Genomic DNA, 12,444 nt, shown 5'->3' on the forward strand with positions numbered 1-12,444 from the left:
GCGAGGCAAGAAGGCCGAGCAGCAGCAGCGCCGTCGTGGGCCGCGTGCATGCTGCCAGCGCCTTTGGGCTAGCAAGCAAGCAACATCGCCACTCGTGGGCCTGCGTGCTGCGGGCTGTGCAAAATGGCGGGTTGTGTGTGCCACGGCCATTCCCTTGGCCGGTTAGGATTACTTCGTTGAGAAGTAATCGCGTTTTCCTAATTCTACTCAAATTGGATATTTTGTTAAATCTGAAATACTTAGGTGTTTGATTAAAAGTAAAATTCTAATGATATAATTTAAATAGAATCCTAATGGATTTAATTATTGGAATTCAAGTAGCATTCTAACTCCGTTATTTCCACCCTATAAATATGTGGTTAATGATCATAATTTATAATGCAATTCAATAAGTATTCACATACATTAAGTTCAAGAGAGAATTTAATAATTTGCCTAAAATTAATAATAAGCTTTCCGAGTGAACATAAAACCTTAGATAATATTCTAGTTAATTGAATCTGAGGCGGATCCGAACGTGCTGTGGACTATCTATGGAGGGGCGACATTTGGAGTCCTAAACTTGTTCTTGTTCGGTTCGGGAGCAGCTAGAGAAGGCAGGCATCACATTGTATGTATCCTAATTATGCTAATTGACTATGTGGCAATTAATTTGGATTCCTGGCTTTATGATTTTTCCGCATGAAATATATTGTTTATATTTGTCATAACCTAACAGTGGTCTCAGAGCCTCTAATTAATTCCATAATCAATTATAGTTAACATGGACAAATTTTATAAATTTGCAATGAATTAAAGGGGTGATTAATTTCGTTTATGTAATTAGTTGTAAATTCGTGTGATTATTTGATTATATGTTCGCAGGATTTTTCGACAGTTTTGTAAATAATGGTCGGAAGATTATAATTTTATAGTGAATTTCGCATGTAAACGACGTTTTAAAATTTTGACACAAATCAAAGATTTGTCGCCGAACCCTGAATTCCCAAATTCGAAGCTTAACTATGACTTTTCGGAGGTTTTAGTTTTTCGAACGCAAAATTTGTAATTTTTATGATGTTAAAGTAAATATTTGCGAATCTTGTATGTAAATCTTGAATCTATGATTGACGTACTGTATATGTTTAACAATTTTAAAGCCTAATCTTGTTAATTATACAACCTAATTTGTGATTGTAATTAATTTGTAGAATTTTAAATAATTTAGAATTTGTTTTGAATTTCGTAATTAATTAGCAATTTAATTCGGATCCTATGATTAAAAACCACCATAAAATTTGTTAAAATTGAAAAGTTTTAAAATTTTATGACCTAGTTTTGAATCCATGAAAAGAAATGTAATCGAAAATTAATTTAAATAATAAATTTTCGATTTTTGCCCAAATTTAATGAAATTAATATGATTTATTAATTTGTCAATTAAATTAAAGTATAAAAATTATTAATTTTTATAAAACCGATCACCAATCTTGCACGCACGAAGCAATGGAAGCTAAGTGTTACCCTTAAGTGGTGTTGCATAGTGCGGGCATGCCACGACGAGCAAGGGAGCTCGTAGCCCATGCTGTACGAAGCAATGAGCTAGCAAACATGCCCGACAGGCAAGGCCTGTGCCGCGTGTGCCGTGTGGATGGTCGAGCAAAAAGGGGCAGAGATGCATCGTAGCGTTAGGCACGAGGCAAGGCAGCAACAAACGAGCAAGGGAGCTCGCGTGCCGCTACGCAAGCCACGACCCAGCGCGCAGCCAGCCACGAGCAGGCAACAGGCACGGCAAGGGTCGTTGCGCTGCGGGTGCGTCACTCGGCCACAGCAACGCGGGCCTTGGGCGCTGCTTCATGCACGCGGCCCATGTGCGGATGTTGGTGCGTGGGCGAGTCTTGGGCTTCGGCCTAAGGCCTTTCCTTGGTACGTTTGAGCCGTTTTGTTTATGTTTCGGTTGAAAGCGATTTTAATTAAATTTAATTTCGTAATTTAATTTTTTCTCGGAATTTAATTTAATATAAATTATTTTGTAGTAATTATTTTTCTAAAATTAAAAACTTGACAAAATTTAAATTAATTAATTTTAATCAACTGAAAATAAAATTAAATGATTTAAATATTATTTTATATGATCTTTAAATTTTTATTAAATTTGTAAGTTTCCGGTTGGACTAGGAAATACAATTTTATGTTTAAAATTTGTAAAGCATGTAAATTTCTTGGTTTTAGTGGTAGCTTTTAGTCATTAAACTCTTGATTAGGTCTACATTCCTTTAAGGTTTAAACAACTCGATTTGAACTAACAAGGTTGAATAATTTGTAGATTATTGGAACCCTTTGATAAGTTGCTGCAAATGTTTATGTGATGCATAATTTGTTCTACTAACTTGCTATGTGGGCCATTCATTGATAAATGCACTAGAGAAAAAAACATCATAAGTTGCCCTTATAATAGGCTTATAAGTTGCCAATTGCAAGGGCAACATATGGGGGGGTCACTTTTGTGAAATTATCAAAGGTTGCCCTTAACAAGGGCAACTTATAAGGTTCACATAAGTTGCTCTTGTTGCAAACAAGGGCAACTTTTGAGTTTATTTTTATTTTATTTTTTTAAAAATCTGCAATATAATCCTTGATATTTTGCAATATAGAATTTTGCATTATAATTTATAGAATACTGTTTCACCAAACATCAGCTTGACATTCCTCAAAAATGATATAAATTTCAAATTTCCAATAATATTACCGAATTAATTCAAATGTAATTAATGAAATCGATAAATAACAAAATAATGTAAGAGTCACGGATAACTACAAGCCTGCTCTATTTATTACACTGAGGGTAGTTCACAATCGTTGAAGTAAGTAGCCCACTTGTCTCGAACTTCATCCAACTCCTCTTTGGTAAAGAGCCCCTCCCTTGGAGTTGTGAAAACCTTTAAAAGAACAACGTACATGCAAATCAATAAATTAAATTAAGTTTCATATGCGAAAACAGAAATTACATTGGTCCCGAAAACAACTTTCTGAGTGTACTAAGATTCATTTCAAGTTCTTTATGCACATCTAAGGCTCACTTAGCTCGATATAGATCATATTTGGCCAAAAATGGCATTTTCGATCCCAAATATCAACAAATGAACCTAAGCACACTTTAGAAATCTTTTTCATGATTCATATGATTAGTTATATGTTTATAAGACTCATTTCAAGTTCATTATGCACGCTTAGTGTCATTTGGGTCGATATAGGTCATTTATGGCCAAAAATGGCATTTTCGATCCCAACTACCAACAAACGAACCTATTTTCACATTCTAACCCTTTTTCATGATTCATATGATTAGTTATATGTTTATGAAACTCATTTCAAGTTTGTTATGCAAGCCTAAGGGTCATTTGGGTCGATATAGGCCATTTATGGCCAAAAATGTCATTTTCGATACCAACTACCAACAAACAAACCTATTTCCACATTCTAACCCTTTTTCATGATTCATATGATTGGTTATATGTTTATGAAACTCATTTCAAGTTCGTGATGCAAGCCTAAGGGTCATTTGGGTCGATATAGGTCATATATGGCCAAAAATGGCATTTTTGATCCCAACTACTAACAAACGAACCTATATCCACATTCTAAACCTTTTTCATGATTCATATGATTAGTTATATGTTTATAAGACTCATTTTAAGTTCGTTATGCACGCCTATGGGTCATTTGGGTCGTTATAGGTCATTTATGGCCAAAAATGAAATTTTCGATCCCAACTACCAACAAACGAACCTCTTTCCACATTCTAACCGTTTTTCATGATTCATATGATTAGTTATATGTTTATAAGACTCATTTCAAGATCGTTATGCACGCCTAAGGGTCATTTGGGTCGATATAGGTCATTTGTGGCCAAAAATGGCATTTTCGATCCCAACTACCAACAAACGAACCTATTTCCATATTCTAAACGTTTTTCATGATTCATATGATTAGTTATATGTTTATAAGACTCATTTTAAGGTCATTATGCACGCCTATGGGTCATTTGGGTCGATATAGTTCATTTACGGCCAAAAATGGCATTTTCGAACCCAACTACCAACAAACGAACCTATTTCCATATTCTAAAAGTTTTTCATGATATATATTATTAGTCATATGATTATAAGACTCATTTCAAGTTTGTTATGCACGGCTAAGGGTCATTTTGGTCAATATAGGTTATTTATGGCCAAAAATGGCATTTTCGATACCAACTACCAATAAACGAACTTATATCCACATTCTAAATCTTTTTTATGATTTATATATTAGTTATATGATTATAAGACTCATTTCAAGTTTGTTATGCACGCCTAAGGGTCATTTGGGTTGATATACGTCATTTATGGCCAAAAATGACATTTTCAATCCCAACTACCAACAAACGAACTTAGATTCAAATTCTAAACCTTTTTATTGATTTATATGATTAGTCAGATGATTATAAGACTCATTTCAAGTTCGTTATGCACGCCTATCGGTCATTTGGGTCGATATAGGTCATTTATGGACAAAAATGGCATTTTCGATCCCAACTACCAACTACCAACAAACGAATTTATATCCACATTCTAAACCTTTTTCATGATTTAGATGATTAGTTATGTGATTATAAGACTCATTTCAAGTTCGTTATGCACGCCTATGGTTCATTTGGGTCGATATAGGTCCTTTATGGCCAAAAATGGCATTTTCGATCTCAACTATCAACAAACGAACTTATATTCAAATTTTAAACCTTTTTAATGATTTATATGATTAGTTATATGTTTATAAAACTTATTTCATGTTCGTTATGCACGCCTAAGGGTCATTTGGGTCGATATAGGTTATTTATGGCCAAAAATGGCACTTTCGGTCCCAATTACCAACAAACGAACCTATTTCCATATTCTAAACGTTTTTCATGATTCATATGATTAGTTATATGATTATTAGACTCATTTCAGGTTCTTTATGCACGCCTATGGGTCATTTGGGTCGATATAGGTTATTTATGGCCAAAAATGGCATTTTCGATCCCAACTATAACCAAAACGAACTTATATTCAAATTCTAAACCTTTTTAATGATTCATATAATTAGTTATATGTTTATGAAACTCATTTTAAGTTCGTTATGCACGCCTATGGGTCATTTGGGTCGATATAGGTCATTTATGGCCAAAAATGGAATTTTCGATCCCAACTACCAATAAACGAACCTATTTCTACATTCTAACCTTTTTTCATGATTCATATGATTAGTTATATGTTTATGAAACTCATTTCAAGTTCGTTATGCACGCCTGTGGGTCATTTAGGTCAATATAGGTCATTTATGGCCAAAAATGGCATTTTCGATCCCAACTACCAACAAACGAACCTATTTCCAAATTCTAAACCTTTTTAATGATTCAAATGATTAGTTATATGTTAATGAAACTCATTTCAAGTTCGTTATGCACGCTATGGTTCATTTGGGTCGATATAGGTCATTTATGGCCAAAAATAGCATTTTCGATCTCAACTATCAACAAACGAACTTATATTCAAATTCTAAACCTTTTTCATGATTCATATGATTAGTTATATGTTTATAAGACTCATTTCAAGTTCGTTATGCACGCCTATGGTTCATTTGGGTCGATATAGGTCATTTATGGCCAAAAATGCATGGCATTTTCGATCCCAACTATCAACAAACGAACTTATATTCAAATTCTAAACCTTTTTCATGATTCATATGATTAGTTATATGTTTATAAGACTCATTTCAAGTTCGTTATGCACGTCTATGGGTCATTTGGGTCGATATAGGTCATTTATGGCAAAAAATGGGAGCGAAAACGGCTATTTTAATCAAAATATGACATATAACGATCAAACGAGCCTTAAATTTGCTAAATTGACCCAAAGTAGATGAGAATGACGATTGGCAACCTAATACTAAGTATTTTAAACATGTAAAGGGTTAAAAATTCCTATTTTGGTTCATTAGTTGAGAGTTGGTAGCGAAAACGACTATTTTTGTCAATAATGACCGACTTTTTCATTTTAAGCTAGGAAAGGTAGCCAAAAATCTACTCCCGAAAGCTTTTCAATTTTGGCAGCAATTAAGATTTACACATATAACTCTTAAAAGGTTGCACTTAATAAAGCTACAATAAAGATAGAAGCTTTAATTTCTCTAACAGAAATAGTTGTTGGTGAAATGGTAAGAGATATTTTCAACTCACAGATGAATAGGCTGATATGCAATAATCGGGGTGCCGAAGCAAAGCCAACATCGATTCTGGAACAACACAGCCCCATGGGCAGGCCTTGCACGCAACATAGCAAAGGGCAGAACAGCAGCTACCTAGCACACGAGCAGCGACCTAGCAACCGCAACATTGCACCACTACACGAGCCTTACAGCAGCTGCTCCAAACCAGCAATGCACGAGAAGAACAGCAGCAGCAATACACCCAGAAATTAAGAAGAAAAAATAGAGTATTATATCCATAGAAATTACGCTGCTGAATATTATATCCATCGTAGTTGAGATAGATGTTCCACCAAAGCTATTAGAGATGAAACTGGTAAAGAAAAAGTCATGACCTCTAGAGATCAGTTATCAGTACATGCGTACTAGGGTAACATAAGTGATCTTTCCTATTACTCCATTACGATGGAACTCTACAGATATTAAAAATACTAAAGAAACACCAATCTGGTCCCCCTTAAATAAATACTAAAAAACATTATGGATATTGAACATTATGGGTTAAAGGAGTGCATAAACTGTATAAATAAGCAATCATCTTTTCTAGTGTCCTACGGTACGTACTTCTCTTGGCAGCAGGAACACACTGGTTCACTTGTTTTGGCCGGTCCAGAACATACTGCAAACAAGTTTTCAGAAGGAAGGTAACCTATGTTGCCATAGTTGGCCTGCTTTATCTACTCTGGAACTCAACTCTTTGGGAATGAGACCAGTCAGTTCCAAGTTATCTTGCTGTAACAAAACTTTGACTAAGTTCACTTTATGCCAAGAAAGTATATTGCCATAAACATAAAATTGAACCAAGCGGGAACATAGACTAACAAACCAATTGAATAAAACACTGACATAGTTTACTTTGAATCACAAAGGTTAAATTCCCAAGCGGTTATACAAACTAACAAGGTTATATTTCAAACATGTACATTGTATAAAATAACCAACAATGAAACCACAAATGATATATACCCACGCGAGAAAATAGACTAACAAACAATTGACGAAAACCACATATTCCCATGTCAGACTGTAGACAAACTTTAACTTAATTCACTTTATTATCTTGGGGGTCGAGTTTGGTTATAAGATACTCCGTAGTTGAGCTCACTCGAAATGGGCTCAGCTTTGGATTCGTCAAGGAGAAAGAGAAGGAAATGATGAAAGGAAATCGAAATTCCAGACAAACAAACAACAGATTCTCCCATGAAATAGGATATGAAGTTTAGGAAGCTAAAACAAAAAACATATACCTCATGCTCTTCATTCAATATTCATTGCTGACGATGGGGGAGTCATAGAGACTCGAAAAAAAGACCTTCAATAGCATCTCTAGGACTCTTAAAGATCGAAACAATTCACTTCCTGATCGATTTCCTAATAAAATAGGTAAATTTAACTTAAATAGATAAAATTTTAGAAGTTTGAAACAGAGAAAACGAGAACGTTGAGATGTAGCCATACCTCAATTGCTGCTGATCGATGAATTCAATTTCAGCTGCGTCAGAGTTTAATCCGAGATCCTCAATCAACCCCTAGAATTCTGCATAAAATCAAACAAAATCAAGGGCTAATAATCGGAAAATGAAGAGGAATCTGAAACGAATTGCAAATAGCGAAAAGAAGAAAACCCTAACTATTACGGAGGAAATATATGAGAGAAAGTGAGTTTGCTAGTCGGTGATGGTGGTTGAATTCGAGGTCCTAGCAGGTGAGTGATGAGGAGGAGTGAAAGAGAGACAAGCAGCATAGCCACCATACGCAGAGGACAGAGAGGGGAGATACAAAGGATGTGCTTGAATTCGAGTTCCTAGCAGGTGAGTGATGAGGAGGAGTGAAAGAGAGACAAGCAGCATAGCCAACATATATAGTGAACCATATTAAGCAGCATACGAATAAGACAAAAAAAAATTCACTGATCACAATATCCTTATCCTCAAACTCAATATTAACCCAGGAACTGCTATCCTATCATTTTCATCTACAATAACGAATTCGAATTGAACGAAACCTATATTCACATGTACGTTGGTTTGCATGATCACATGAGAAAAGGAACCTATAATTAAATTATCAAATATGTTAATGAGAAAAGGAACCTATACGTTGGTTTGCAAATTAAATTAAGTTTCAAATCTGTTAAGGAACCTAAACTTAAATCCATGAGAAAAGGAACCTATAATTAAATTATCAAATCTGTTAATGACTTCCGGCAGAAAATTAAACTAACATGTACATGTTATAATAGAACTATACCAAGTTTGTTGCTTTGATTATATATGACATCTGCGATTTCAGGGCTAACAAGAATTGTTGTGGGGGCGCAGAGCATGGTCTGTGCGCGCGCACAGCCCTCTCATGTGCGTGCGCACAGCAGCATGGGCTGAACTCATATAAAGAGCTGCTGCTGCAGTTCGAAAGGCAATCAGTTTTTGGGGAGAGAATAGCAAGCAGTAGCGATAGAATAGTGCAGCAGTAGAGAGCAGTAGATTAGGATAGAATGATAGATTAGGATGAGATTTTAGGCTTTAATTATCTAGATTGAACACTTTAATTTCAGTTTCATGACGAACAGGGGGGGGGGGGGGAGGACAAAAAATTCAGAAACGAAATATGGTTAAAAAGACTAACATGTTTATATTCAGAGGACTTTTTTTTTTGAATACTAGGTCTTACAACTTAATTCCGCACTGATAAGTGACAACCATTGGCTTATAGATTCATGATTAATCCTATTAGAAGGCAGGCGGTCTTTTTACGTAGTCGCCTCTAGAGTCTAGGATGCCCCATTAATAAAATCCAATGTATATACTAAATGAAATCTATATCACAAATTCTAAATTGGCTCAGCTCATAAAAACAATCCAAGCAATGTTTTAAAAAAATAGTCCTGAATTCAATTTATTTTTCAAATTAAACTCTAATTATTAGCATAATCAAGGAGTAAATTCAATTTATTAAGCAAGAAAAATTAAAAGAGGGAAAATCAGAACACACCATGAAAGAATCATCTCCGGAGCTTACTCATCTACCCGAGAAAAACACGACATAACATAAACCTTGGATCTTAGATCAAATATGTGCTTAAATGGAGAAAGCTTTGACTCTACATCTCCTTTCACTCAGATGATGACAAATTTGTACTTTCAACCAAATGTCGACCTTTAATTACTCAACTCCTTCATCACCGCTGCAATCCCCAAACATAGCAGCCATTTGCATTGCCAACTTGGCAGCCATCTCCTGCCTCTGAAAATCAGGCATCGACCTTGAATTGCTGCGCATATTTGCATATCTGACATTAAATGCTCCAAATCCTCAAGCTCCAGATGTGCACCCTTATCAATATCATCACTAATGTAATCCTCAACCTCTTTAAATTCCACATCCTTATCCTTTTCTCTACATTTAGAAGACTTTGAAGCTGATGGCTCTGCCTTTTCAGCATCAGAAATAGATTTTCGGTCAGAAGATGCATTAGGAGGAATGGAAGACACCCAGTTATCCTCTATATCATCCCATAGTTCAGCTGAACCCCCAGAAAGAACTTCATACTCGGCTTCATAATCAGATTCTTCATCTGATGACTCTGCAAGGAAGAAAAAATTGTCAGAACTCAGAATCATTAAGATATTTAAACAAGCTGAAAGAAATGTTTCAGAGAAGTTAGTACCTTGTCTATCGGGTAGAGTTGGTGCAAGAATTCTGTTTCCAGATTTCAAAACCATCCCAGGCCACATGTGGGCAGAAACCGCACCGTGAAGTCGTGCGACTACTTGTGAATCACCATCAATGGATGGACCTGACAAAGAAAATTATGTTCTATAAACCGCATATTGCAGAAAATGCTCTAAAACTTGTCTAAAAAGTTTTCATATTACTAGTATTAGTATTCCAGACATTTTAAGAGCGTGCGACGCTTCCACATATCTGATGTTCATTTGACAGGGAGAAGAAGACATAAAGGAATCTTCAATTGATTTTATGTTATGCAATAGCTTAAGATGTGTCCAAATGCAGTTATGACTTTTTTTTACCTTAAACTTGAGTCTTCCTTTTAGACTACCCCACACCTTGTCCCTTTCCTTCTCATTATTTCCCTTGCATCACAATAACTCTCAGTTACTAAAGCTTTCCTCTCTAGTGGTGGCAGTCTCCATATTCTTTCTCCCCTCAGATGAGCCTCATTGAAGTAAGGCACATTATATAAAAGGTAAAAATTTCGGCGAAAAAATAAGTTGTGCCTCATAAAAATAACCTCACCCAGACAGAATGAAAAGGAGCACAACACATGTAGATAGAAGTGACTAAAAGATTGTAACGATATACTAGTATAAGCTATTTATATGCTTATTTTTCTGGAGAGGGAATTTTAAAATAACATCTACTTCGTATATAATAAAGCATCATAGTCAAATTCCGGGATCAACTGAGAGATGAAAAATAAAACTATTAAAGAAAGGTCTAACACTTCTCTAACGGTCTAACCTACTAAACCCTGACCACATAGTAACAACCTTAATCCAAGAATGGATCAAAATAAAGTAAATTTTCTATGGCTTGACTCAAGGCCCTATCATCATTATCATTATCATTACCTCATTATCATTACCCTTGTAAGAGTACTTCAGGTGAAGTATCAGAACCCTCTTCAAAACCCACAGATAAAAGTCCTGAAGTAAAGGATAGAAACATATTAGAAGGAAACTGACAAAGCCAACAAATATGGCACATCATCTGTATACCAACATCGAGATTCAGGTGACGAAAACATCTTGTGGAAAAGTGAAATAAAACAGGTGTTACGCACTATCAGTCACTCGAGGTATTAGTTTACATGTCCCTAAAATACTGTAGGTGTGGTTATCGTGGCAACAGTCACAACGACTCACAAGTCAGAACTCATAAGTGAGAATTTAGGGGTGTTATCACTAGCAGCTATCACACAATAAACTGAAAGTGTTTTGGAAAACATCACTTTATCATTGTAGACTATAGTTCTGCAGCATATTTATACTCTGTATTAAACTTGAAAATATACGTTTTGAACCCGAACTTGTTAATTTACGAAGTGGTTGGAAGATCTGAACATTTATACAATCACCCAAAGCAGAAATGTGTGTTCTCCTATATGCGCATTCTATATATCAATACACAAAACAACTTACCCACGAATTGTAATGAAAATGCAGCAACAACCTATAAAAGGATGTTCCAATGGTATGAACAGCTTATGTACAACAGTCTTTTACTCCTCTACAAAACAATCTTACTAATTGAATACGAACAATTGGTCGATTATCTCTTACTCGAACTACGAAACTTTTCAGAATTTTACCATATACTCGTAATTAATACTGAACTAGTTAAGCATTAAACTGCATATGCAATAATTTCATAACCAGACACTACTATAACCTGTAAGCATCTTCTTTGAATCCTCGGGAGCTTGAAATTGAGATAACTCAATCAAGGCTCCTCCCCATCTAGTCAAATTCTGCAACACAAATATGCAAAATAAATCAATTAACTTAAAAGCAAAGTTCTCAAATTTTTATTTATTTTCTTAAAAAAAACGATGTTGGGGATAAAGCGGAGACCTCAGCATCGAGAGGGGTTTTGGTATAGGCGGCTACAACGGACTTGCGAGCGTGCTTAAAGAAGAGAAGACGATCGAAATCGCTTTTGTCGCCTGAGAAGGAGGAGACAGGGTGCGAGTGTGTGAGTGTGGTTTCGCCGGTCACCTGAGAAGGAGGAGAGAGCCGGTGGCTTCGCCGGTGAGTGTGGTTTCGCTGGTCAACTGCAAGGAGATGGTTCACATGTGCAGGGAGGAGAGACCGAGGCTGTAGGGAGGAGAGACCGAGAGAGCAGTGTTGGTTTATTTTTTTTATTTCGTTAAAGGGTGCGTTTGTTTGTATGGAAATTTTCAGATTTTAATTATTTATTTTTTTAAAAAAATTTTGGTCTTAAAGGTTGCTTTTGTTTGATAAGGGCAACCTTTGATGAGCAACCTATAAGGATTTTTCCTCTAGTGATGAATGGGTGAATGGTATATTGTACATGCACTGTTTTGCAGATTATGGAAAGTGACTATTATGGCCCAAATAGGATAGAAAATATGATCTGTTTACCATTAATTTGAATGTAAAATTGGTCTAATGCACGAAAGTTTTTATTTTAAAT

At 35.5% G+C, this 12,444-nt stretch overlaps 1 protein-coding gene across 1 annotated transcript; it reads right to left on the reverse strand.

The window, feature by feature from the left end:
• Nucleotides 1–2,662: 2,662 nt before the first annotated feature.
• On the reverse strand, nucleotides 2,663–12,157 carry LOC110804612 (uncharacterized). Its single transcript, XM_056833669.1, has 7 exons — nucleotides 11,862–12,157; nucleotides 11,680–11,758; nucleotides 9,935–10,063; nucleotides 9,259–9,850; nucleotides 7,515–7,804; nucleotides 6,239–6,422; nucleotides 2,663–2,918 (listed from the first exon to the last, which is right to left on the reverse strand). Exons 2-4 carry the CDS (start codon nucleotides 11,687–11,689, stop codon nucleotides 9,426–9,428), a joined length of 564 nt encoding a protein of 187 aa, XP_056689647.1. The 5' UTR covers nucleotides 11,690–11,758; nucleotides 11,862–12,157; the 3' UTR covers nucleotides 2,663–2,918; nucleotides 6,239–6,422; nucleotides 7,515–7,804; nucleotides 9,259–9,425.
• Between the last annotated feature and the right edge of the window lie 287 nt (nucleotides 12,158–12,444).

The sequence above is a fragment of the Spinacia oleracea genome, chromosome 6, assembly GCF_020520425.1.
Source record: "Spinacia oleracea cultivar Varoflay chromosome 6, BTI_SOV_V1, whole genome shotgun sequence".
In the NCBI taxonomy this organism is placed as follows: domain Eukaryota; kingdom Viridiplantae; phylum Streptophyta; class Magnoliopsida; order Caryophyllales; family Amaranthaceae; genus Spinacia; species Spinacia oleracea.

Bases quoted from the DNA above. Each gene is read 5' to 3' on its own strand.
- LOC110804612 (XM_056833669.1), bottom strand. The intron at 9,851-9,934 runs GTACTAACTTCT...TCTTCCTTGCAG, and splicing joins AACTCTACCCGATAGACAAG to AGTCATCAGATGAAGAATCT.